The sequence below is a fragment of the Phyllostomus discolor genome, chromosome 10 (assembly GCF_004126475.2).
Source record: "Phyllostomus discolor isolate MPI-MPIP mPhyDis1 chromosome 10, mPhyDis1.pri.v3, whole genome shotgun sequence".
Lineage (NCBI taxonomy): Eukaryota > Metazoa > Chordata > Mammalia > Chiroptera > Phyllostomidae > Phyllostomus > Phyllostomus discolor.
Genome location: NC_040912.2, coordinates 80,564,796 through 80,591,520, shown reverse-complemented (window position 1 = coordinate 80,591,520; position 26,725 = coordinate 80,564,796). Strand labels below are relative to the sequence as shown.

Sequence of the window (26,725 nt, the reverse complement as noted above, 5' to 3'; positions counted from 1 at the left end):
GTAAGCGGTGGCGGCGGGGGGGGGGGGGGGGGGGGGGGGGGGGGGGGGGGAAGGGGGGGGAGGGGGGGGCTTATCTGAGCTCCGCCTCCTGACGCCTCCTCCCCCACCCCCAGCCAGAGCTTAGCCTCCTAAGCCCCGCCCCTACCTGAGCTCCTCCTCCTGTGCCCCGCCCCTTGCCCCGGTAGGTGAAAAAATTGGTCTCTGGTGCCAAAAATGTTGGGGACCGCTGATCTAGAGGCTACCCTCATTCCTCGACTATCCTCCACCTTCCAAACTAGGAACGTCGCACCTCTCTGGCCTCCCTTCCATAGTCATAAGTCCCTGACCACAGCCGGGAAAGGTCCTCTGCTTAAACCGATTCGTGTAATCACGTCGGGCCTCCCTGGCTGTCTCAGGACTCCCTTTCCATCTCAAAACCCTCCCTTCATCACCTCTGTGAAGTCCCTTGGGCCATGCAAGGCAACACATTCCCAGGTTTGGGGGTGAGGACATGACCTCTGCGAGGGGCCATCATTCCGCTCACCATACTGGCCGTCGTGGTGGTGGCCACTCCACCGGCAGAAAGCCTAGCCTGGCGGCTGCAGACGGCAGTAGCTTTGAAGCGCTGAAGAAAGGTTTTACTTTCCAAGGTTTGGGGCTCAGGCCTCCGAACCTGAATAATTCAGCTGCCACCCGGTCACAGCCTCATCCTTTCCCACATGCACCATGCCGGAGCAGAGGGGGCGGGGCGGTCACTGCTGGGTTAGGGGGTGCTGCTCTGGTGAGTCTGTCCAGACATTGATGGAGGTGCCCGGGAGGAGCGCAGAGGTTCTTGAGACGTGTGGCCTGGCTGGTGCTGAGCTCCTCGCCTTGATGTCCCCGAGTGCCGCAGGTGGGGAGCAGGATGGTGATTGTCGCCGCGGGCGGTGTGCTGCTCCTGATGGGCGTGTTTGGGAAGGTTGGGGCTGCGTTTGCCACCATCCCAACCCCCGTGATCGGAGGCATGTTCCTGGTGATGTTCGGGATCATCTCTGCCGTGGGGATTTCCAACCTGCAGGTGAGTGAGGCGCCCCTGGGAGAACAGCAGCATTTCCTGCCTTGAAAGGAGCCCCTGGGGATTGAGGTGAATGGAACAGGGCTGGGGAAGGGGAGGAGCAAGGGCTCCAGTGACCACACTGCTCCCCCCAGACCACCATGGAAGAAAGACATAGCTAGAAGCATCCCAAACCGGAAATTGTATCAGGTTGAATTGGATTATCCGAACCATTCAGCTCCCAAAGCCAAGTGGGACTTAGGGCTTGGCTTGTCTGCTGAGAATGTGGGTCGCTCTGAGTTCAGCCCCCTCCCCCAAAACCTCTGGTGGCAGTGGGAGGGGAGGGCACCTGGAGGGGTGTGAGGTTGGCGTGCAGCAAAGGTGCTGAGGCTCCGGGCTGCCGCGGGGCCCTCTCTCCCACAGTACGTGGACATGAACTCGTCCAGGAACCTGTTTGTCTTTGGCTTCTCCATCTTCTGTGGGCTCACCATTCCCAACTGGGTGAACAAGAACCCTGAGAAGCTCCAGACAGGTGATTCTCCATCCTCGGGACTGGGACCCCCCAGGGGCAGAACCCACAGGGCCCTTCATCCCTGGGAATCCTTGTCACTTTTATCTCCATGCCAGGGGTTCTCCAGCTGGACCAGGTCATCCAGGTGCTGCTGACCACGGGCATGTTCGTCGGTGGATTTCTGGGCTTTCTCCTGGACAACACCATCCCTGGTAGGGCTCACCTTTGCTCCGTGAGCTAGCAGTTTGGGTAGGGGGGGGTCAGCATTTGGGCCACTCCCCTTGCTTCTCCAGCCCTGACTACATCAGGTCAGGCCAACCACAGCTGGAGCGGGCCCTGGGTCTGGCGGGGTGTGTGGGTCTGTATTCGTTTCTGAGGGCTGCCATCACAAAATACCGTAGTCTGGGGCTTAAACAACAAAATGGATGTTCTCTCAGTCTGGAGGCTGGAAATCCGAGGTCAAGGTGTTGTCAGGGCTGGTTTCTGAGGCCTCCCTGCAGGCCTCCTGAGGCCTGTCCCTTTAGGCTTGCAGACAGCTGGTTTCCCACGGTGTCCCCACCCATCCTTCCGCTGTGGGTGTGCATCCCTGGGGTCTTTCCACGTGTCCTGCCCTCCTCATATACAGACGCCCATCAGATTAGATTGGACCGACCCAAAAGCCCTCACCTTTTACTTAGTCATCTCTTCAATGGTCCTATCTCCAAATGCAGTCACGTTTAAGTGTGCAGGGCCTAGGGTTTCAACATGTAGTTTTTTGGGGGGGACACAATTCAACCTATGACAGGGCCCTAAGGTGAGAAATACACCAGAAGCAAAAAGACAAAGACACAGCCCCAGCGCTCTTGGGGAGTCTAGCTGGTGAGAGAGAGGACATGGGTATTCATTCATTCATTCATTCATTCCCTCATTCATTCATATTTTCGATAAAAACGTCTTGAGCCCTTGTGTTGCGGGTACTGTGTACAGGCACACCCTGTTTTACTGGACTTCACTTTGTCATGCTTCACAGATATTATGGTTTGTTGGTTTGTTTTTTTACAAACGCCACCAGCAAAAAGATTGTGACTCATTTTATTAGGATACTCATTTTATTCCGGTGGCCTGGAACTGAACCCACAATACCTCCAAGGTAGGCTTCTGCTGAAAATACAAAATGCAGAGAGACACGCCCCCTGCCTTCCAGAAACCCACAGGCTAATGGGAGCGAGAGACGAGAGAAAAACACAAGTACAATACGGGGTCATCAGTGTGAAGATGAGCCAATGGGGTCTCTAAGTGCTGAGGAGGTGGAAGGTGGAGAGCTCAGAGCTACCATCGCTGGTGGTGTTCAATATGCCCTTCTTGACCCTCCCACAGCCTCTGGAAAGGACCTTTATGATAGCACCTGCTTCGGGGTATTCTATTTTCCACATTCTCTTCTCCAAGTGTAAAATGTGCCTGCATTCCAGAAACATTAAAATGTGGAAAGGCCAGCCCCTGAATGGAAGGACAGTGGTTCACAGGAGGTCGTACCCGGAGCTCTGTGCTGTGTCAGCTGCCCAGTGGGAGCTCAGGCAACGCCTGGGAAGCTGAGCGGGGCTGAGCTGAACTGCGATTCCTGAGCCAGGCTGGCAGCCACCTCTGTTGGCAGGTGGAGGGCGCTGAGACCTCGTGACTGCCTGCAGGGGGCGCCAGAGCCTCCCTCCAGCCCTCCATGGTCCACTCTCCCTGCCCAGTCCTGACTGTTCTCTGTCCGTTCTCAGGGAGTCTGGAGGAGAGAGGCCTCCTGACATGGAATCAAATCCAGGAGTCTTCAGAGACGACGAAGGTCTTGGAGATCTACGGCTTCCCTTGCGGGATTGGCACCCAGTCCTGCTCTCCCTCCTGGACCCGGTATCTCCCCTTCTGGCCCAGACTGGAAGGCGGTGGAAAAGAAGAGGTGGGAATGAGCCAGCGCACACTCTGTTCCTAGGATCCCTCAGGAGAGCGTCCCAAGGGAGCCCCAGAAACCAGGATGTGAGGCTGTCTCTCCTGACCCATGTCCCTAAGCCCTCTCCACCCACCCCTACCCCAGGACGTGCTGATTGCCCTGTGCACGCACGGATGGGGACCACACCCTCCTGAGCACCTCCGTTGGCCTATCCACCTCGGCGGCCAGATAAGCATTAACTGAAGACCACGACAAGCGTGCTTGGACGAGGCCAGGCCTCGAACTGCATCCTTCCGCTGGTCTCCAGCCTCGCACCTCCAGTACAAACCAGTGCAGCCCGGTGTCCCTGCAGAAACGCCCTCAGTCCACATGTTCTCGATAGTATTTTGATGCCTTGGGAGAAAGAGGCCTGGGGGGTGGGGCAGGGGACGGAGATGCGGCTCTTGGCTGGAAGAACAGGTCTCTTCCTCCCCAAAGAGGCAGGTGGCCCTGCCAGCCCCTCCAGGCCCTTCCCCCTCTGTGCCCCTGATGTCTGTAACCGCCGCACACCCCCAGGGGGAGTCCTTGGGGTTCGGCCCCTACATCACAGGACAGTGAGTGGTGAGAGCTGGGCAGTGGAGTAGACAGGAGATGAAGCGCTCCAAGAATGGGGGTCTGCAGTGGAGGGGGGGCCCGTGCTGTGATGTGTAAACTGTAAGGAGCCAGGCAAACCCCTTCCCTCTGCGGGCTCAGTGGACTAGTCAGGGTTCTCCAGAGAAACTGAGCCCATGGGTTGTGTTTGTGTGTACAGATACAGACACACGTGTACACACATACATGTGTGTTACTAGATATGTATACCTATGAATATATACACACATATGTGGTTGACAGAAATATACACACACAGGAGAGAGAGACAGAGAGGGAGACACTTTAAGCAATGGGTTCCTGTGACTGTGGGGGCTGGCGAGTCCAAAGTCTGCAGGGTAAACCAGTAGGCTGGGCAGATTGGAGCTGAGTCCCTGAGGGTGATCATTGCAGGACTCCCTCCTCCTCGGGGGAGGTCAATCATTTGGGCTATTCGGTCCTTCAACTGATTGGACAAGGCCCACCACATTGTGGCAAGTAATCTGCCGTACTCAAAGTCTACTGATTTAAACGTGAGTCTCATCTAAAATAAATACCTTCATAGAAACATCTAGAATAGTGTTTGGTCAAATATCACACCCAGCATACAGCTCAGGGCCATGTACACTCCTTGTCAAGGAGCCTTGCCAGAAAGTGCCCAGAGCACTGTGAAATCTGGCCTCGCCTCCATTCAGGGGTCTTTATTACCAGAAGAAGCAGGTGTACCTGGTTCTACCCTGATGTCCTGTAGCACACGGTTAAGGTCAGCACTGTTCCTGAGCTCCCGGAGCCTGGAGGATGAGTGGGTGGTCCCCAGAACTCTCTAGAACCCACCAGAACAACAACCTGAACCCAGAGTGTGCTGAAAGTATCTGGTATTGTGACACCTCCAGAGACAGGTCCTGCCTGTCCTTTTCTTGGACGGCCTGTGGCCTGGGCCTCAGTGGCACCCAATGCCCACCTCCCCCACCCCGAACAGGAGCACAGGGGCAGCAGGTGTGTGCCCTGCAGCAGGCCCGTCCCTGGTACCGAACTACCCCGAGAGACCAACACGGAGCCACGCTGCTCTTAATGCTTTATAATAACCAGAAACTAAAACCATCAAAATGCTGCTGGGGCAGTCCATCCAAAACACTCCCAGAAGGCTGAGGCATGGGCAGCTTTGGCTGCCGGCATTCAAACTTGGAAACGGTCCAGCTCACGCACCCCTTCCCTCCCAGCTGTGCTGCATTACAGATCCTCATCGTCAAAGGTCTCCATGCACTGCAGCATCAACAGCTCATGGTCCAGGGGAGGAGGGTCTGGTTCCTGCAATGCACAGGGCGGAGAAGGATGGCTTTTCATTTAAGGAATCCTGGCCCAGGCTGATGAGGAGGCCCCGCCCTCTCAAGTGCGCCTGCTCCCTCGGTCTCTACCCCACATCTCTTCATTGCATCTTCACCTCCAGCTTCCGGCCAGGAAGTAAGGTTAACGGGGGGAGGGGGGGCGGGGGATGGTTCCATTGCCATTTCCCTCTACGACCGCCAGGAAGGCTTTTCCTGGATACCGCAGAACTGGCTTCTTTGGAAATCGTAAAGCTTTATTCAAATGGCCATCAGCAGAGGATGGTGAATCACACCGTGATGCACCCACTGCTGGAATGCCACGCAGCTATTTCAGTAAAAAGGAACGTGATCACTCCCTCTCTGTGGGATATACTAATTAAAAAGGGCGAGATATAAGCAATGTGTACCATTTGTGTTTGAGAGAATATACAAATATTGGATGGCTGTTCAAAACACTGGTAATGGGATTGCCTTTGGGGAAGGGAATGGGTAGTAAGTAACCAAAGGACACTGATAGGTCAGAGACTGTTTTCTTTGTATACCGTTGGTAACTTGAAATTTAAACCACATATATGGGTTCACCATTTGGAGATAATTTTTTAAAGAAACAGCACTATCATGATATTTGTCTAGCAAGGATTTCTCATTCCCTTTACAATGACCCTGGCCAGCCCTTCCGAATCCACATGACTTCTCCCCCAAAAGTGTGTTTCGGGGGTTGCACTTCCTGTCTTTTCCCCACCCTGGCAGAAAATGGCCCCTGTAGTGTGTCGGCCCTGCTGGTGTGGGTTTGACCCCTCTGGGCTATGGGCAGTGTCCCCAGTTGTCTCACGAAGGCAGGACCTGGCCCCAAGGGGGATGGCCAGCGTGCGGGCTGAGGCCACAGGTGAGGCCTTTTCTGCTCTGGACAACGGGCCACATTGTCTGTGCCCTACAGGCGGCGGCGGGTGCGAGGGGAACCAGTGTATGGAGGGGGGCGGTGGTCAAAGGAAGATCTCCCGGGGCCCCCTGTTTGGGGGAGGACGGTGAATGGCAAAGGCTGAGAAAGAGGGAGTCGGAGCATAGGGGTGCCAGGAGGCCAAGCATCCCGGAGGAAACCACACACTCAAGTCCCTGTCACACGAAGTGCTTGAACATCGTTCAAAATGTTCTAGTTCCTTCGGCTCCTGAAAATGGTGTCTGAGGCATCTTTCAGCGGCAGATACGCGAAAGCCACAGGCTGCGAGAGGTGTCTGCCGTGGGTAGAACGGCATCCCCCCCAGACCCATGCCCACCTGGAACCTTACTTAGAAATAGGGTCTTTGCAGAGGTGATCAGTTAAGGATCTTGAGATGAACTCACCCTGGATTTGGGGTGGCCCCCAATCCAAGGACTGGTGTCCTTCTAAGACGACGAGAGGGGCAGAGAGACACAGAGGCCTTGTGAAGACACAGGCAGCCACTGAGAGTGACACAGCTACGGGACAAGGAATGCTCAGGGCTGCGTGAGCCCCCAGGAGGGAGGACGAGGCACAGCGTGGCCCCTCCCTAGAGCTTGTGGAGAGCAGGGCCCTGCCGACGCCCTCACTCGGCCCTCTGCCCTCCAAGCTACGAGAGCTGCAGGCCACCAAGTTTGTGGTGACTGGTTACAGCATCCCAGGAAACGGATCCAGTGCCAGTTAAGTGTCACTCAGCCACCTCCCACGAGTGGATGGGGAGAGAATGGAATGTCCCTCTTCACACCAGCGGCTGTGAAAAGCCCCAGGCCTCCTGCACCAGAACCTCCAGAGCAACTTGTTCGAAATACAGATTCCTGGGGCCCCATCTCCAAACACTGAATGAGTTTCTTGGGGGAGGGGGCACCAGGGATCGGCATTTCCAGGAAGTCGTCAAGGTGACTCGAGTTAGAGAGCCTCTGCTTTACATACGTGCTCTGGTGCCTGCCTGTTCTTCCTTCTCTGCCCTGCGTGCAGGGAGGAAGCGGGGAGAGTAAAGGCTGTCCCGGGGACGCGTTCTCACGAGGGCTTAGTGGCAAAAGGGCCAAGTGGCTCCTCAGCTTGTCGGAAAGCTGTCCTAATTATTTTTAGGTAAACGCTTTCATTAGTACTGCTTAGCTTTTAGAATAAAAAACTGTATATTTTGCTAAATTGGCAGAGAATACCTATGGCTATGAAGCGTCATGACTCAGGCATAAACCCGTCCCCCCACAAAAGCTTCCAGAATGTTCCTCCTAGCCCAAACCTTCACTACCTATGTCATTATACGCTGCACGGTCATCTTTTTGGAAGCAGAAATGAATATCCTTCCAGCGCTGATGGCAAATATTGCCCCAGGGTCTCAGGAGATGAGGGAACAGCTCAGCCTCTTGGGGAGGTGTCGAGGAGTCCCGCGCCAGTTAGGAACTGGGACCTGGTGGCCACCCCAACGAGCATCCCTCTGTCTCCCCGTTTCCCTGGATGTCTCCACTCCGCAGGCTGCATTAGGCTGAGGTCAACCATCCATGGGGCAGGCCCGAGAGGATGAAAGAATGTCCCCCACCAGGAGCCCTTGTGGTGTGATCCCCGTGAGGGCTCCCCCCCACAGCCCTTCTGGATCCTGAGGTGAATGGGCAGAGGGCTGAGGTCTCTTTGCATTCTGCTCTGTCCTAGCCTGCGTTTTTAAAATCCTTACCTGAGAACGTATTTATTGATTTTAGAGAGAAAGGAAGATGGGGGGGGAGAGAAACATCAATTGGTTGCCTCTCATATGCACCCCAACTGGTAATTGAACCTGTAACCTAGGTATGTGCCTTGACCAGGGATCGAACCTGCAACCTTTTGGTGTGTGGAACGACCCTCCAACCAAATGAGCCATTCGACCAGGGCTAGCTCACCTGTTGCGGCTGAGTGTTAACACAGCAAAGGCCATTAAAGAAGTCAACGAGCTGCGTATAGAGCTGAAACTTCTCTTCTGGGTTCTCCGGGTGGCAGCTGGCAAACAAGGAACTGACGACAGAGAGGAAGAAGAAACAGCAAGTGTTCAGAACCCTGTCCCTTGACCTCTGCTTGTGCCCCTAAAAGACCTGGACTGTTTTGTGGACCAAGTTCTTTCAACACCCAGCTGACTCCTCAGATAGTCGGGAGCCCTTCTTGGAAGGTCTGCGTCCCCTCGGCTCCGGTGTCACATCTGGAACCCACTGGCAGAGTGGGATGGGTGACAGGGAGACTGGCTGCCGTGTCCTGATTTAGCGTCCCGAGCTGTAGCCTCTGGAACAAGGGAGCAAGGTATCCTCCCTCCCTGAGGGTCAACCTCTGCAGCGGAGCCCCCCCACCCCCGGCTCTGACCCACCCATGGGTGCAGTGCATGGCGCACTGAAGGTCAGCCCCTTCAGATGCCTCCACCCAGGAGGTCCCACACAGGTCACAGATGCAGAGAAAAGGCCTGTTTTGCAGACTCCTTTCCCGCCTCCTTCCTGGGACAGGGAGAGAAACCCAACAACCAGGGACCACGGAGAGAGGAAGCTGTGAGTTACGCTGTGACAGCTGGCTTTCTGACCTCACACCCTCCTGGGAGGAGGTCCCCCAGCCAGCTAGGAGCCCGCTGGCAGCAGACCCTGCGGCCCTGCCTTTTCTAGGGAAAGTCAAAGAAAGGATTCTTTAATAGGTTGTTTTTTTGTTCCACCAGCAAGGCAAGAATTTCCAAATATTGCTCGTCAAGTGCACTCCGGCAACTTTTCGGCCAAACTGTCTTCAGAGCTGTCTTCGATATCTGCCCCCGGCCAGCCTCAGCAAGGTCCAGCCCCACACAGAGCAGAGGAGAGCTCGGGCACCCCGTAAAACACCTGTGCAGACTTTGGACAGGGCTGTCTGGGCCAGGGACGGGCAGCGTGAGGCAGGTGGTGGGGAGGGACAAATGTCGATTTGTGGCCAGGTCACAAAGCAGCAAAGGCATTTCAGTCCTCAGCTCGCTCTGAGACAGCGTCCCAGGGGCGCAGACTCGGTCGCTGCTGCTCGTTGACAAATGTCCCCAGATGCCGTTTTGTGTCTCCTCACCCCGAGGAGTGGGGCCAGCCACCCCGTCCTCCCCTCCTCTCAGGTCCAGTGACTCCAGGTGACAAGCAGCCCCGGGTACAGCTCAGAGATTCTCCTAAGCTCCGGGCACGGGGCCTGTTCCCAGGCTGGCCCAGGTTCTCGGGGCCCCAGACGCCCCTGCCCGCCTCTCAGGCCGGACCGACTGCTGTAACCCCCACGGCCGCCTCCCCCTGGCAAAACGGTGCCGTGGGAACAGCCTGAAGTTGTTAACCTGCTGTGTCTCAGCCCTGGGCCGGGAGGGAAGAACTTTCTGCTCTGAAGAACCCCAGACAACACCATCCCCAGGGCGACGGACGGCACGGTCCTAGGACCAGCCTGCCTCAGACCCCTGGAAAGAGAACCATCTCCAAGAACGCCCACTGAATCCCTCACCCTGCTGAGGGCTGCAGGGGCGAGGCCCCTAGACCTCACAGCAGGAGTGCACACGCAGGCACACGCACGCACACCCCATCTCACACCCCTTCTCACCCGGAGCTAGATGTACTTGGATCCTCACATTTGTCCAGGAAACACGCCACATCGAACGCATCTTCAAAAAGGAACTGAAAGAAAGCACAGAACTTGATCGGAAATAACTCGGCAGTTCGACATTTGCGCTGGGCAGCTGCAGGACAGAGTAGGAAGACGGTCTCCCTTCAGCCCTCAGCCCGAAGGGCATGCCTGTTACAGCTGGCTCAGTCCCAGGGGATCTGCTGGGTGACCTTCCCAGGGGTGAATATTGAGCTTTGCCCACTCAGAACTAACAGGCAGCCCCGGAGGGGAGTGCTGGGGACTGTGCTTTCCTCCTTCTAAAGAAGACAGAGCTTAGGCGGGAGATGCGACAGCCAGAGCTGAGCCCATTTACCTGGAGAAGGGCCCACCTTCACCTCCCCAGCTGCAGGGCCTATTTGAGCCCAGTACTGACAATTCCACAGTTTCAGGGCAGGGCAGCTAAATACAGAAGTCAAGGGGCTCTGGAGCTAGGCTGCAGGAGAGCCGGCACCCCGTCCTGCCACTCATTAAGCTGCGTGACCTCGGACGAGTGACTGCATCGCTCCAATCCTCCTCTGTAAACGGGAGTCACAACAGTGCCCACTCACAGGGGCGTTGCAAGGATTAGATAAGATAAGTGAGGCACCAGGAGCATAAAAATGGCTCAAACGTATTAGCTATTATTGAATGCTATCTGGTTTATAGAAGAAATACGTGTTTGTCATGGAAATTTTGGGAAAATGAAATAGACAGAAAAAGCAAAAGCCCCTGAGAATTGATCACACCTGGAGAGGTCCTTTGTTGACACAGTGACTTCTTTCCCTCCCCCCTTGCCCTACGCGCATCACGGCATATACTTCCAGTTTTGGAATCTTGCTATTTAGACAGTGTTGGTCCTGCATTTCCTTAATTCATGGGAGAATATTAAATATTCCACAGGAATATGCTATACACTCAGGATTGCCAGATTTAGCAAATAAACATACAGGACGCTTCCATTTGAACTTTAGATAAACTATCACACAGGACATCCTTTCATGACAGGTATCGCTGGCGTGCTGTGTGTCACCCGGCGCCCGGTCACACAGCCCCCCCCAGGAGAGGAGAGCAAGTTCTCCTGAATGTCTGTCCATTCGTCTGATAAGATGCTGCCCCTGAACTGAACCCCTTGGGACTCTGGCCCTGTGGACGGCCCCCTCCTGGTTTTCAGGACATTTTCTGATGTCCTTTTAAAAAAATATCCCTGTGGTCATCTCAAACAGAATCTGGACTGAGCTCCAGTGTCCATTAGCCTAGAAGCTTAGCGTCTGGGGTCCCTCCCCACAGGACTGAGGCGGGGACCCAGGACCTGAACCAATCTGCTCCCAGGAGTTGCACACCACCACACACTGTCCTCCCCAGGAAACCCCCTGACAAGCCAGCCGGGAGGGGTGCAGCCAGGCCCCACGGCCCTTCCAGAGCACCCAGCACACTGCGGATGTGCTTTGCAGAACTACAAAGGCAACGTCCAGGTATCTCCTGGGCACACCTGACCTCGAGTCCAGAGCCTAGCCCCGAACACAACTGTTCCACAGCAGAGCCTCTCCAGATGGGCCAGGAGCCACGGAGGTTTTACTGAAACTCATTTAGAAGCCAGTTATGGTGGCTCTGTCCCTGCCTGGGACGTAACTGTCACCCAGCCCTGGGCTGGCCCAAGTCAACTTCACTGAGTGGCAGCAGTGCTCTCAGGGATGAGAACTGACATCCTCTCAAAGATTGGGCCTGATTGGTCCAAATGTAATCCTATCTTGATTATGCAGGTCATTGGCTCAGTAATCTGTCAATCTGGCCAAATCTGGCCAATGAGAGAGGACGAGAGACTTGATAGAAATTCCTGGAAAAGTTCTTCCTAGACCCTTGAGAAAAGGCCACAGGACATCATTTTCACAGCTGACACAGGGAGGAGGAGCAATGGCTGAATCGCTATCAGCTGGCACAGCACAGTCACGTGGCAGGGGGCGGGGGCAGGGGAGTGGGGAGGAGAGAACAGGTGAGAAACCAGCCTTGAGATGAAGCTGAGCAGAGAAGAACCGAGTCTCTGCTGCCATCACTGAGACAGGGACCCGAACCCCGCCCTGCCTTGGAACCTCCCTGGGCTCCGGGTTTGATGAGCCAGTAACAGGCAGCCCGAAAAAGTCCCAGCTGATACAACCTTCTAAGACACGGGTGGCAAACACAAGGCCCGTGGGCCGAATCCTGCCCTCCACCTTGTGTTATCCACCTGGCACCTTGTTTCTACCTGGTGGTGGCACCGAGCTCTTTGCCCCTAATGAAGGAGTAGTTACATTTACACAGTCCTAAAATTACATAAGCCCTCACACCATGAGGCTGATGTGCTCCCCCACCCCGCCCCCGTGAAAATGAGTTTGACACCCCTGCTCTAAGGTTCTCTCCTATCATCCCCATGGAAAAGCCGGGAAACTAACCCCAGGATAACAAATGGTGTTCTGTGGTTGCAGAGATGACGTCAGCACAATCAGAAACTGACCACATGAGCCAGAATCCAAACAGCCCCTCAAACTTGCCAAGTGACCCCGAGCCTGTCCCTGGCATCTCCTGGCCTGAGGTGACACCCCTCCACCCCGTGTCCCAGGGTCGCTGACCTCCTCCGGGGTGGACATGAGCGAGCAGCTGGCCCCTTGGCTGTCAACTCCACTGTCCTTCATGCTGCCCTCAGCACAGGCCGGCTCCTGGGCAGCCCCTTCGAGGCCTAGCAGGCTGCTGTGCTTCTGCGCCAAGGCCTCCAGGAAAACGGCCTTCTTCTCCTCCGAGAGGTTCTGCCACAGGTGGGAGATGGCGGCAGAGACCACAGGGAGTGTCACCTCCTGCGAGGAGATCATCCCGCTTCCGGTCAGAAGGTCCATTGTCTGCTTGTAAAAGTTGAGATACCTGGAACAGAAAGGACACCATCTCCCAGGCCTGAAGCTCGAGGCCCACAGGCCCTCCCCACACCGTGCCCCCAGGAGCCCGTCTGCGTGTGGGCTGGTGCACAGCACATGGGCCCGGCCACCTCCCTGTGCTGTACCACAGACTTCGCATTACTAGTCCCCGAGTGGCCCCGACCCTCAGAGAGCAGAGCCATCTTGGGGGCCGTGGGGGACAGATTTCTGCTCTGGGGTCCTTCCTCATGTCCTGCCAGTGCCCGCTGGGAAGCTCTCTGCCTTCTGTAGAGCAGATGAGAGGCGTGGCTGGCTCAGCCATCACCCGACAGGAAAACTGCTAAAAATTCCTAGCCTATGAATGTGCAGACATGATGTGATGCCTGCTTTAATCTGAGGCCTGAAAGTCAGGCTCAGCTGTGGACAGAGCCTCCGCCTGTTGAGCCAATGCCCCTGAAGCCCAGGGTCTTGAGTCTGTGGAGGGGTGGGTGGCAGTGGGGGTCTCGGCCATCTTCCTATAAAGCTGCCCCAAAACAGGCTTTGTGGGGTGTGTGTGTGTGGGGGGGAGCCTTAGCCTTTGTAATCCCCATCAACCACCTCCCAAAGCATCTCAGCTAAACACCCAGTCTAAGTAATCCCAGTGTATGTGCTATGCAAACGTCGCTTCAAGGCTATTTCTTCAGCTCTTCTGCCAACCCCATCCCCAAGCCCCAGCTGTGTGGAGGTTCTGGAGCCTCCATGACTCAGGGCCTGCAGCGCGCCCGGCCGGGGCCTCTGTCCCCTCCCCCACAGGCGCTCCAGCCATGCAGAGGCCGCCTCTCAGCTGTTCACACCGTTCAAATTCCATGAGGTCTGGTGACACAGTGACCGAGGAAGGTAAGAGCTCCACTTTCTCCTCCTCCCCCTCCTCTTCCTCCTCCTCTTCCTCTTCTTCCTCTTCTTGATCTTCCTCCTCGTCCTCCTCCTCTTCCTCCTCCTCGTCTTCCTCCTCAGCCTCGTTCCAGATTGCTTCAAAGGGGCACGAGTGGGCAAAGTCTTTCGGATGAACCTTATTCGGGCACAGGCTGGAGAGAAAACAGACACACGAGAACTGGAGACCAGTGTCCCTCCTGAACGTCGACACCGACATTTTTAACACAAACTTGGCAACTATATGAATATGAATATATGATACATTGACATACACACGTGTGTGTTCATTACTATATCATGGCCAAGTGGGTTTATTCTATGAATGCAAGACGGCTGTTTCAATCTTTGAAAAGTAATCACTGTAACTCATCCTATCAACAGACTCAAAATCTTACCGATATGTGATTTTTAAATATGATGACTTTTTTACAGTCTCAGTAGATGCAGAAAAAGCACTTGGCAACATTCCACACCCATTCATGATGAAAGCTCTCAGCAAACTGGGAACAGAAGGGGATGTCCTCAACTTGATAAAGGCTGTCTACCAAGAAGCTACAGCTAACGTCATACTTAACGGTAAAAGACTGACTGTTTCTCTCCTAATATTAGGAACAGGACAAGGATATCCACTCTGACCACTTCAGTGCAAAATCGCACTGGAGATTCTAGCCAGACCAATAAGGTGGGCAAAAGAAATGAAAGGTACACAGACTGGAAAAGAAGAAGTAAAACTATCTGCATTGGCAAACAATGATTGCGTATTTAGAAAATCCCAAGGAACTTACAAACATGTGACCGTAACTAAGAAACAGGTTTAGGAATGTTGTAGACTACAAGGATGATAAGTAAAAAATCAGTAGTATTTCTATATACTATCAATGAACAGCTGGAAAGTAAAATTTAAACAAAATACTACTTGTAACAGCACCCCAAAAAACCCATGAAATACCTAGATGTAAACCGAAAACTTAATCTGTCAAAGAAAAAAAATAAGTTGGACTTCATCAAAATGCTAAAGTTCTATTCTTCAAAGACATTTGCAAGAATGAAACACTATGACAGCATTTGGCAAACCAGAACCTGTACCCAGAGTGTCTTCCTACTGAGAGGAATAGTCCCTATGGTGTCATAAAAAGAGCAAGTGAGCCCTGGCTGGTGTGCCCCAGTGGACTGAGCACTGGCCTGCAGACCGAAGGGTCACTGGTTCGGTTCCTGGTCAGGGCACATGCCTGGGTCGCAGGCCAGGTCCTCGGCTAGGGGCATGCAAGAGGCAACCAATTGTCTTGCACATTGATGTTTCTCTCCCTCTCTTTCTCCTTTCCTTCCCCTCTCTCTAAAAATAAATAAATAAAATCTTTTTTTAAAAAAGCAAGTGAGCCGGTAGAAAACAGAGGATTCTTTTTTTTTTTTTTTAAATCTCAGAGTAGAGGAAGCCTAAGCATTCCACCAAACTCAGGAACCATAACAGATCGATGGATTAGGCTCCATTTTTGCATGGTCAAAACAAAAACCAAAAACATCAAAAGCAAAATAATAAACAACCAAGGGAAAATTGTTTTAAAGTCATATACTAGAAAGAGAGCTAATTTTTCAGATACATAAAGGGTTTCTACGATGATGTAAGAAAGACCACCAGTCCGACAGGAGAGTGGGCAAAGAGTAGGTAAAAAGAGTTCCCAGGAAGGGAAATACAAGCGATCTTGAACAAAGGCACTTAAGCTCACTTGTAATTTAATGAACTAATTACAATATGATAGTTATAAAATGTAATTATATGTAATGAATATGTAATAATTGGTATGTAATTAATACATCCTTAAGCTGGTAGCAGTTTTAATTATTGTAGGTTTATAATATTACTAGTGAAAAACCCTCCCTAATTATTTTGATTTTAGAAGAAATGTAGCCAAACTGTAATTGAAAAATAAAATTAAAAAAAAAAAGAAAAGAAAGACATGTAGCCATTTCCATATGCTCAGGTGATACAAATACGGATAAGACCTCAGTACCTGACAAAGTTCCTATCTGCAACCAGGAGGGCAAGGATGGCTCATGGAGTAAACGGGGTGGGGGTCACTGGCTGCCCATTTGGGAAATACCGATGCAGACACCCACCTGACCGAGAGCATCTCCCAGACTGATCGCAAGGTGGGCCCACTTAGATTTGCAGAACTGGGCTACACACACCCTGCCAGGTACGTACGTACACAACACACACACCGTACCTGCCTCCTCCTCTCTGCCGCCAGCACGGTGTACGGACCGCAGTTATAGGAGGCCGAGTCCTTTTTCATCCTTTTCTGTATCTCACATGGTCTACATTGTGAATTTAATGTAATAATTTATCATTTCCTTTTGGTTGTTTCCCATTAAGATAAAATGTACATTTGTTGTTAAAAACTTTTGACAATACAGCCCTGACTGGTGTGGCTCAGTGGATTGAGCGCCAGCCTGAGAACTGAAGGGTCGCTGGTTGGATTCCCAGTCAGGGCACGTGCCTGGGTTGCGGGCCAGGTTCCCTGGTGCGGTGTGTGCAAGAGGCAACCGCACATTGATGTTTCTCTCCCTCTCTTCCTCTCTCCCTTCCCCTCTGTCTAAAAATAAATTTTAAAAATTTTGGAAAATACAGAAAAGAGCAGAGAAGAAAATGAATGTCTTCAGCGACCCCACCCTCCAAGACGACAGGACACCACCTCATCTAGGCAGGCTTTAGAAAGTTTCTAAATAGCAAGCCATTTGTGGTCCCGTTTCCAGGGTGAGCAGAATTGCTTGGACTCCTGGGCCTCATTAGAGGCCAACCTGGGTATTCCCTGTGTGGACGTGCCCTGGGGCCACCAGAGACCACGCAGGCCCGGCCCTCGCCCTCGGAAGTCCAGGCTGCTGTGCGGGATGAGGACGTGGTGCAGAGGGTGACAGCATCCTGGGAGCCCCGCAGGGCACGTGTCCACACAGCGCACAGGAACAGCCCGGCTAGAACAGGAGCTCAGTCTAACAGAGGAGATCGCAAACTACAAGAGAGTCGTTTCTCAGACCAGTCTGTCCAAGTTTGGGGGTGACGTTGTAAATGGGTTCCCCTTTCAGCACCTGTGACACCCGGGGTGCTATGGTCCCAGATTGGACCTTGTCTCTCAGGTCCAGTCTGGATTTTCTTAGGCTCCTGTGAAGCTTGGAAAGTAGGCTGAGGTTTGGATTTTCCTTTTTTAAAAAGATTTTATTTATTTATTTTTAGAGAGAGGGGAAGGGAGGGAGAGAGAAACACTGATCGACTGCCTCTCCCCCACGCCCCCAGCTGGGGACCGAATCTGCAACCCAGGCATGTGCCCTGACCAGGAGTCGAACTGGCGACCTTTTGCTTTGCAGAGCAATGCCCAACCAACTGAGCCACACCAGTCAGAGCGGATTTTCCTTATTTTTATATGGGAAATATGAGAACTTTTTCCTCCTTCCCCTCCTCTTCCTCCTCTTCCTTCAATAAGGTCACCAGTTGAGTTTTTAAAAGTTATAATAGAAAATAAACACTATGACCTAATTTTTCTATAAAATAATGTGCAAAAATTTTTTTAAAAAACCAGAAGGCTATGCTTTGAAATGAACATTGGTTTTCCCTGAGAAGTGAAACGATATGTATTTTTATTTTCTTTTTTAAGCTTTTCTGTATTTTTGACACTTTCCGTGATAAGTATGTGTCTGAAAATAGTTTTTCTGATTAAAAAATGTCATTCCTGTTATCAGATTAAAATAGAAAAGAATTCTCTCCAGCACACGAGGGCTCTCAGCGGGTGCGCCGCGCCTCTTCCGCTGTCCCGGTTCCGGAGGGAAGGCGGGGCTGCTGTGACGTCAGAAGAGAAAGACACCAGCAGCCGCCCGTTCTCCTGGTCTTACCTGTGATTTCTGCAGAACATGCTGGCGTATATTTCCTTGACCTCCTCTAAGCTGTTTGCATTCCCATCCTCCAGGTTGAAGGCTTCTGTTGGGGAGTTGAAGGCAAGGGTCACGAAGGGGAAAGCCAGGCCTTTGCTGGGTCTCTCCTGCCTTTCTGGTCCAGGGGGGAGTGTGCGTGGTCTCTGAGCCCACCCGGGGTTCAGTGTTAGGGAAGTCAAGAGCCCAGAGTCACTCCTCCTTCCAGATGTGAGGGCGAAGGGCTTCTGGGACTGGCCTGTCTCAGTCAGGACTTCCAAGTGTCCCTTTTAGAGACTGGGTTCCATCAGCTCATTAAACTCAAATTCCCAGCAGCCATCTGTCCCAAACTGAGGGCCAAGGAAGGGAGCCACATTCTGACAAACAGGGGTTCATTTCTTCTCTGGCCCCTCAAGATGAGATCAGGTTCCTTCAACTGCACCCCAATGGGATCTCATCACGCTCGCCCAGGCTGTGAATCTTGTTGTATCCCTGGCCCAAGCACAGTGCCTGGCACACAGTAGGTACTCAGTCAACATTCATTCATTTGGCTTAACCTGATGTCTCTGCTTTCAATAGAAACACCAACCAGCCTCTCTTTCCCTGGGAGGGTAAGAGGGCAGCAGGTAGGACCTGTTACCTTTCACCTTCAGCAGATGATCCAAGACTTTTTCCTGTTCCCGAATATGATTCTTCGCCCTGTTCAAAACCTGCCACTGAGGGCAGAGAAGCACAAAGCTGAAAGGTCAGCCTCTCACGGTACAGACAGGTTTTGTGGGTGCAGGAGCCCCTTCCTGGGCTCTGACCACGCTCCCTCAGGTACAAAGTCACGGTCCTTCATGGTGTCGATAAAAAGGGTAGGAAGTTTGTTCTGATGAGCAGAAGGCATGAAGTTCAGTTTGCATTCTGGAAACGGTTCTCACCAGAAGTATTCGGAAGCTATTGAGCTGCGGTCAGCAAACTCCTAGGGCTGCAAAAAGGGCAAACAACTACATCCGCTCCTTGAAGATGGAATAAATAGTGACTCAGAGGGGGCCTGAAGGAAGATCAGCCCCGTGCTGGCACCAGGCTCCCAACTACCTCCTGCTCCCTCGTCACCATGTGCGACTGCCTGGCTAGCATTAAATGCGCTCTTCCAACAATATTTTTTGTTCGCTAAATGCATACACTCCAGTTGATCTAAAAGCATAAATGCTCTGTCAACTTGAACTCTGAATTTCCTGTCCTGCGAGACAGAATCACAAGCATTCCTCCCTCCCTCCCTCCCTCCCTCCCACAGTCCTCCCTTCCCTTCCTTCCTGTAACATTACCAAAGTCAAAATGCTAACTGCAAGATTTTTCAAAAACAAGAACTGCTAAACACTGCTTATTGGGCTGACCACGGACACCTGCCTGGTGTGACATACATTCATCAGGTGCGTACGTCTAAGGGGACACCCCTGTGCGCTGGGCCTGGGGACACGGAGCAGGTATGAACAGCTCCTGCTCTCAAGGTACTGGCGTGCTAACAGGGAAGCGACTACTTGTAACACAAACTAGAATGCAGGAAGTGCCGAAAGGGGTGGAAGCAAAAGGCTGTGGAAGTGCACACACAGGAGGAGGGACTGATTCCAGCTAGAGGGACGGAGAGGCATCGTGGAGCAGAGCACACACAGAGCAGGGCGAGACAGCAGCAGACACAGTCCCACACCCACCCAGGCAGGCCCCCACTCTCAGGGGTAGGGGTGGGTGGGGGGAGTGGCATCTCCAGGCCAGCCCCCACCTCGCTCCACAGTCCCTCCCCCTGTAGAAACCTCCCCTCCCCACACCCAGGACCGCATACCTTTGAGGCTGTGATGTCAGACTGGTGGTAAACGATTCTCCTGAGGTTACTGAAGAGTCTTTTCAGGGTGGCTCGGTGGCGGGCCTGGGACAGGCGTCTGCGGGCCACCCGCGTCTCGAGCTGCCGCACCTGCGCCAGGCACCGGGGCATCATTCTGCCACAGTGGTCACTGCCTTCACCAAAGGTCGCCATTAAAATCTGCAAGGCAATATCATGCTTTTGGGGGGCCCTCCATAAAAAAGATACAATATTAAAGAAAAGGGAAGGCAGGTTGAGGCAGAAAGAAAGTCAAGGATCCCAAACCAATGAATAGAATTAATAATAGATACACCATGAACAACAGATGACACAAAATTTGTTCAGTTCAACTCCTAAAAACACAAGCCTGCTCATATGCGACTTCCAGGCAAAGGACACTGCTGCTTTACCCTAGGAAGTTTCCAGAACATTGCAAGTACTCATCTGATACTTGTTGATGGACTTTTGTGGCCATGGGGAGCAGACTGTACCCTGAGATCTTATTCTTTGCAGTCTGTTAAAAGCTGAATAGGTATGTGGCCCACCCTTTGAGGTATTTCCTACCATCAGAACACATCCCACTGTGGTTCGGGTAGTGGTAACACAGGTGTGTAGATACAAAAGAAATCCATCGCTGTGTATTCTTTAGATGCTCTTCAAAAAGAAGAGTGTGCACTGTTCTACCTGGGAAAGCAAAAAGTCACACGACGACAGAGGAGTGGGTTTGGCTTGTCCTGCTTCTGGTGGGTTCTGAAGGTGGTCATGATGTCGTCCTTTGTTACATCTGAATTTATGGACCAGGAGCCCTTCTCTAGGATAGGCGATTCTGGGACTGATACCTAACAGTTTTAGTAAGAGACAAGGACCAGTGTCTCTCACCTGATGTGTGGACCCCTCCGCCAGGTGCTCACCCCACGACTGCTCTGCCAGCTCTTTGGACACGGAGGCCATGTCTTCATCACCTCTGGGCCCCGGTAGGTGCTCAGTGTGGGGTTTTGAGTGGACTAGAATGGGAGGTCTTTGCTGTGTCCATGCTCCGCTGAGCTTAGTCCTGGTGCACACAGACAATGTGTGACCTCGGCCAGGTTTGGTGTATGTAGTCACTTGGGGAGGCTGTTGAAAACATAGGTGCCCAGGCCCTGCCTCGAAAACAGTGGATCTGAGGCTACTGGGGTGGGCCCAGGCAGCTGATGGACAACACGCTCCCCGGGTCATTCGGAGATTTTCATGGTTTGAATGTACCACTTGGCAACACTTCCCTCGAAGTACTGCCGCTGGCAGCAGCAGGGAACAGAACCTCCCCTGCAGAGGGAATACCGCTGAAGGAGGTGGGAGACAGCTCCCACTAAGTTCTAGGGGGGGGAAAGCAGCCAGAAGTCATGAACCCAGTCAGGCAGCGTAGGATCTGAAGATGTCTTCTGGGTCAGAAGGCTGATCCCAACAACAAAGTGGGCTTCACCAGGGTGTCTACTTGCCCCGGGGTTTGCTTCCCAGAGCCACAGTGGGAAGATGGCAAGTGGGCACCCCTGTAGTTGCCTGCACTGGCCCTTGCGAGCTGCCGTGACCTTTATTTCCAGGAGTCACGCCATCAGCATGGGGAGGAAAGCCCCTGCTTTGGTCTCCAGTTTCCAGACACGAGCAAATCTTTCATAGGAAGCAAAATGAAACAGCAAAGGGTGTGACCTGCCTAGGGCAACGTGAGAACCTTCTGAACCTCAGGATACACAGGCTGTCCTTAGTTATTTAAATTAAAGAAAAACAAATGTGCCTGGACACCATGGAATTTAAGTCAGTGAAAGGAGGTAAAAATACCAGGGCCCTCCCAGGATCTCGAATTCTCTAATAGTCCAGAAATAGTATTACCAAAGGCCTTTGTGCTGTAGAGCATCTGGAGCTCTCCCAGTGCCAATCCCGTTAAATTGGGTTTCCTCCCAGGCTTCTATCCTAACACACCCCTGAAATACCTAGTCACTGGTTGAGGGTGCAGCTTTCTGCTTCTCCCGTAGGGGGCAGACCATCCCATTACTTGCTACCTCTGGGGGCAGCGTTCACTGCCGCCGCTAGGGCAGAAGGTGGCGCTAGAGCATCCTGCCCAGCAACAAGGAGCTGTGACCTCCACCTCACCCCGCCTGCCTCAGGCTCCCTGTCCGGAGCTGGGAGACACTGGGGGTGGGGGTGGGGCACTCGGAAGACGGGAGACGATCCTTCCACCCTGTTTTAGGCGGGGAATCAAGCCAACTAGGTGTCGAACCTCATTAGATCTCATGCAATTTTAAATATCCTGCTCGTAAACGCTGCCTTTTGCTCTCCGACTAGGAATGATTTGCTATGATTCGCCCAAAAACATTCTTTTAAAATTACCTTTTTTGACTTGAGCGGTGGACCTGACTAGAGCTTAGGCTGATATTTTTCAGACAGAGCTCTTTGTTGCAATAATGCAGTTAAATCTGTCCCGTCAGTGCTCATGATCTGTTGTGTGAAGGGACGGATCTCCCAGGACAAGTGCCAGAGAAGTCACAGTCTAGGATCGGGGAGGGGAGGACAGGACCCCCTTCAGCCTTATTCCAAGGTTGGCTCTTTCGCTAGGACTGGGGGAACTAACTCTAAAAATGAGATGCAGAAATCATCTTTTACTTAAAAACAGTTGAAAACACAGACAAACCTTTTTTCCCAAAAGTCCTATACCGATGCAAAGCGTGTTCGGGATACTGTTACCAGCCGTGTAAGGCATTAGCGCAGTGTAGAATATAGTCTGGGACTTCAGCCCCAGGGCCTGGAAATCGGCATTGTAATAGCCGTGAAAACTCAGAATCATTTTTAAACCTTAGAGGGTGATCCATTCAAACCTTAGGCAAACTTATCAGATCATGTAAAAAAAAATCCCAAGTCATTCTCCGAAATATGTAGGTTGTCTCAATGACATATTCAAACGTTTGTATTAAAGTCTGGCCCCAGGCCTAAATGTTCACCAATGTAGAGGCACCAGCTTGACTCAATTTGCATGTAAAAAACACCCACAAGGCCAAGTGCACCTTTCTGGAGGTGAGTGGGCGCTAAAACCTCAACCTTTAGTTGATACTCACACTAGGAGGGATGGGCACCCATGCACACGACGTCCCCTCTCCCCGGACATGCAGGAGGCTGTGTGAAGCCCTGAGGGTGGTGACTGTGATGACAGTGATCACCAGCCTTGCGCCAGTCAGAGTGGAAACCAGGGCTTCTGCCCCTGCCACCTACCAGACCTAGCACCTCGGCACGTGGGCAACGACCAATTGCGGCGTGTCCCCAGCCCCCACAGCCAATGGGCATGCACTGTGGCAGGCCAATGAGAGTGCGACCAGAGAAGAAACAATGTAAATCAGGGTTTGAAGGCACACAAGAAGGCAAGGTGACAGGAGGGAAGGGCGGGGTGGGGCTGACCTTCTCACCTTGCCAGGTGGTGGCTCCTTCTCTTGTGGAGGCTGAGTTGAACAGAGAGGCGATACCTGTGTCACCTCAGTGTCCTCACATGGCTTGCATATGCCCACAGAGGACTAAATGGATGTTCCCCAACTGGTTCCACTCACCTGCCATTGAGCTCCAGTTTCAACATCCCTCAAACGAGGCTGTGCCACGTACCTTATAGGGTTATCCTGAGGTGTAGAGAAGATACCTTAAATTAAAGGGTCCCAGGGCACAGGCTTCAGGTCTCAGGGGAAAAGGTGAAAACGTGGATGTCACAGAAACTGAGAGACGCATAAAAGCGGGAACAGGGGAATGATGTTTTAACTATGGGAAGAAGAAAGAGGAATGGAAAGCAGATATTCTTCCAGTTTAGAAAAAAAAGCTCATTTCCCCCCAATGCAGAATATACTCTGGTGTGTAGGTATCTTTTTGCTCGAAGCCCTGCACCCCTAAATATGTCATCATGCCACTGCATCAGTTCTACACTGATGTAGCAGCAGGAGCAGCTAGGAGCTGCTAGGAGGAGCAGCCAGGCCAGGTGCCCCCTAGCTGCTCTCTGATCTGAGGCAAGCTACTCCTCCCTGGCACAGGGGTTAAGCAAAGGTCACACCGTCTAGCTCAAGCAGCATGTGCTCCAGGGTGCATGCATTTGGATTTTAATCCAGGGTCCACCTTGCAGTGACTTTGAGGACCATAAATGAGTGCAACCTTCAGCATGCAAATAGGGTACCTGGCATGCAGCTGGCACTCCTGACATTCAACTTCGGATTTTGGTGGAACATTAGATTAAATGTGTTATGTATAAAGAAACTGTCACATAGAACACATGCAGTGAGAGTCGGTTCTCTCCTCCTTTTCAAGATAAATGTAAAATGATTTCACTCTAAAATTCTGCCTGGGACAAGGCCCTGTCTGTTCCGGCTCTCAGGCAGCCTTTGACCCAGGGTCTCTGAGGACCCCTGAGAAATTGCTCTCCCCTTTCCCCACTCCCTGGTTTCCCTCCCCTGGCCCTGCTCCTCACCTCCCACCACCAGCCCCATCACAGCACTCCTGGGTCCTCATGGGAACAGTGGGGTTTCAGGGGTCTGTGCCACTCTGTCTTGGAGAGCCTTACCTTTGCACCGAGAGGACACACAGAGGTTCGGAAACACACCTGCCCAGCCTTTTATCTAGTCACCACCCCAACCCCACTTGTCAACCACCACCACCCCTCACACCTGCATCCCTGGATGCGTCTCACTGGGGAGCAGGTCTGCACCTAGAAGAAATGCAGTCTTGGGGTGGGATGTTACTAAGAAGCTTCTTTACCTATAGCAGTCTAATTTTTGTATTGGAAAAGCAGATATTTTATTTATTTCAGTCAATCTTCCCCACAACTGGCAGGCAGAAGGCTCTGCTCATGGACCTCCTGATGACCTTGTGACCTTCTCATGGCCTCTGACCAGCTTTGGATACAAATCAGAGTCCTTGCCAGTAATGTCCACACACATACCAATACCTTCTGACCCTGATCTCTCCCTCTAAGCAGCATAGATCCTGCCCTGCAATACGTCCCTCGAAGTAACATAGGTCCTACTCTGAAACACTCCCCACAGCAACAGAGATCCTGCTTCAAAGTGCCCTCCTCACAGTAGCATAGATCATACTCTGAAACACTCACACCCCCCAGTAGTATGACCATGGGGCAGGCAGGCTCGGTTCTTGTCAAACAAATCATTGGCCAACTCCTTGATTAACTTTCTTTATAAAATTAATTTTAATTTCCCAAATAATACACATTCCCCTTGTAAAAATGAAGACATTTCGACCTCACCCTGGTCTTCTCTTCACCTTTATAGAATTCACAAGTGTTTGCTGTGGGTGCTTCCAGATTCTTTGCTAGATGTTTACCTTCCTGCAGGTATTTTCCCCTAGATTATATATAGTTTTCTTTTGTGAGTTCTGGAGGGAAGAAATTACATAAGATATCACTCTGCAACTTGTGGACTTCACTCAGTAGTATGAGTTAGAGATGCATTTATATTCATACAGACATCTACCTCATTGGTCTCCACTGCTCCACAATGTTCCTCACATTAGATACTTATGAAGGAATAGTGAATTTATTTGAAAGTAAAGAAACCTTTTGCAAGATGTATTAGTCAGTGTTCTCAAGAGATTCAGAATACTAATTATGTATATTGCATTTATATTATAATTACACATGTTATATATATTGTGTGTGTGTGTGTGTGTGTGTGTGTATCTCCTTGTGACTCAGTTGGTTGGCATTGTCCTGGAAAGCGAAAGGTTGTCAGTTCTATTTCCAGTCAGGGCACACACCTGGGTTGCATGTTGGGTTTCTGGTCAGGGTGTGCAGGATAGGCAACCGATTAATGTGTCTCTCTCACATAGATGTTTCTCTTCCTTTCTCCCTCCTTTCCCCTCTAAAAATAAAAATAATTTTTTTAAAGCTGTGTGTGTATGTGTGTGTGTACATAGAGACAGAGAGACAGAGAGAGAGGGAAAAGCTGGGCCAGCTACTGTAGAAGGTGGAAGCAGGGTTGCATGGGACAAGGAGCTGTTTTTTTTAGGAAGTGTGCCAACAGAGATGGGATTCCCCCACGCTGTCCTCCACTTGATGTTTGCCAAAGCAGTTTCACTTATTAACCTAGGAGACTTGAATTGTTCCAGCAGTGTAAGTGACTGATTTTATGGACTCATAAACCGATGGATTCCTACTGCTGGAAATCTAATTCCATTCTTGGTGGCTTTCTGTTTTGTGCAAGTAGGGACTTTGTTGACGCTAACCTGAGCTATTCCACAACGGATGTGGTCACAGTGGTCTGAGAGAAGGTGTTTCACTTTCAGTCTTTGGGACCCATGAGCTCTAAACAGACACACCAAGGTTCCCGGCAGGTGCTGATCCCAGCATGAGGCCTGTGGACTGTGATTGCTGGAGGGAGCAGGTTTCTTCTGACCTGAGGCACCTTCCCGATGGGGGAGCCAGGGAAATGATGCAACTTGCTCATCAGAGCTCAGGTGTGAGGTCCTTCCTGTACTTGGTTCAAAAACCCGAATTGCATAAGCTCAGAATTGGGAATTCCTAGTTTAGCAGTCGTCCATATTTAAAAGTTTTGGGGTTGATAAAATCTTTGCCTGAGTTGGCGCTAAGATGTGGTTATTATGATGAATGTGCTATGTTTAAAGATATTCATTGTATTTATAAAATAAAATGTGTTCATAGTATGAAATTTGAAAAATATTTAAAAGTATAAAGAGCAAGTCAGAAATCACCCATAAACTCCCACTACCTAAAGCCAATAATTGTAAAATTCTGTGTGTGTGATATAAAAATATTATAAAAGCAATCATATTACATCTACAGTTCTGTATCACGCTTCTTAAAGTTAAACTTTTTATTTTGAGATAATTGTAGATTCACATGCAGTTGTAAGAAATAATACAAAGAGATCCCATGTTCGCTTTACCAAGTTTCCCCCAGTGGTAACATCTTGCAGAATGATAGTACAATATCACAAACAGGGCTTCTGGGGGACTTAGATCTCCCTAAAGGCACACTTGGTTGTGTCACTTCGTACAAGTCCCTTTACCTCTGGGAACTCCAGATTCCTATTTGGAAAATGGGGGTAGGGCTTAGAGGATTCCGCAATATAATGCAAATAAGCGGGGTACTCAGCACCCTGGCCACCTCGTGACTATCTGGGATGTTGTCGAGGTCCAGTGGTAGTTGACTTGGATGGCTGCCCCCACTTTCAACAACTCAAACGACAGAGCCCCTGCCACCGCTGCCAGGAAGCTAAGGGGAGAACTACGTCTTTCAGTCGCT

General features: G+C 51.6%; 2 protein-coding genes across 5 annotated transcripts in view; one reads left to right on the top strand and one right to left on the bottom strand.

Annotated features, from left to right (window-relative positions):
* LOC114507854 (solute carrier family 23 member 1-like) overlaps positions 1 to 5,766 on the top strand; it is a 50,399-nt gene extending 44,633 nt beyond the window's left edge. For 3 of the 4 annotated variants that reach the window (XM_036010935.1, XM_036010934.1, XM_036010933.1), the window contains 4 exons: positions 872 to 1,036; positions 1,436 to 1,544; positions 1,640 to 1,735; positions 3,266 to 4,611. In XM_036010935.1, the coding sequence (XP_035866828.1) occupies positions 872 to 1,036; positions 1,436 to 1,544; positions 1,640 to 1,735; positions 3,266 to 3,474 (579 nt within the window). In that variant the 3' untranslated portion in view covers positions 3,475 to 4,611. Of the gene's footprint in view, positions 1 to 871; positions 1,037 to 1,435; positions 1,545 to 1,639; positions 1,736 to 3,265 lie in introns of all 4 variants that reach the window. The other variant, XM_028525876.2, reaches the window with a different exon arrangement.
* STRA8 (stimulated by retinoic acid 8) lies at positions 5,238 to 19,605 on the bottom strand. The gene is made up of 7 exons (XM_028525216.2): positions 19,435 to 19,605; positions 18,253 to 18,328; positions 17,598 to 17,682; positions 12,528 to 12,849; positions 9,883 to 9,956; positions 8,217 to 8,328; positions 5,238 to 5,349 (listed from the first exon to the last, which is right to left on the bottom strand). The coding sequence occupies exons 1-7, from the start codon at positions 19,585 to 19,587 to the stop codon at positions 5,272 to 5,274; spliced, it is 900 nt and encodes a 299-aa protein (XP_028381017.2). The 5' UTR covers positions 19,588 to 19,605; the 3' UTR covers positions 5,238 to 5,271.
* Positions 19,606 to 26,725: the final 7,120 nt, after the last annotated feature.

Coding starts and splice junctions, on each gene's coding strand:
- STRA8 (XM_028525216.2), bottom strand. CDS start 19,587: ATGATGCCCCGGTGCCTGGCGCAGGTGCGGCAGCTCGAGACGCGGGTG. Junction 17,683..18,252: donor TCATCTGCTGAAGGTGAAAG/GTAACAGGTCCT, acceptor ACTCCCCAACAG/AAGCCTTCAACCTGGAGGAT. Junction 12,850..17,597: donor ATGTTCTGCAGAAATCACAG/GTAAGACCAGGA, acceptor GTGGGCCTCGAG/CTTCAGGCCTGGGAGATGGT.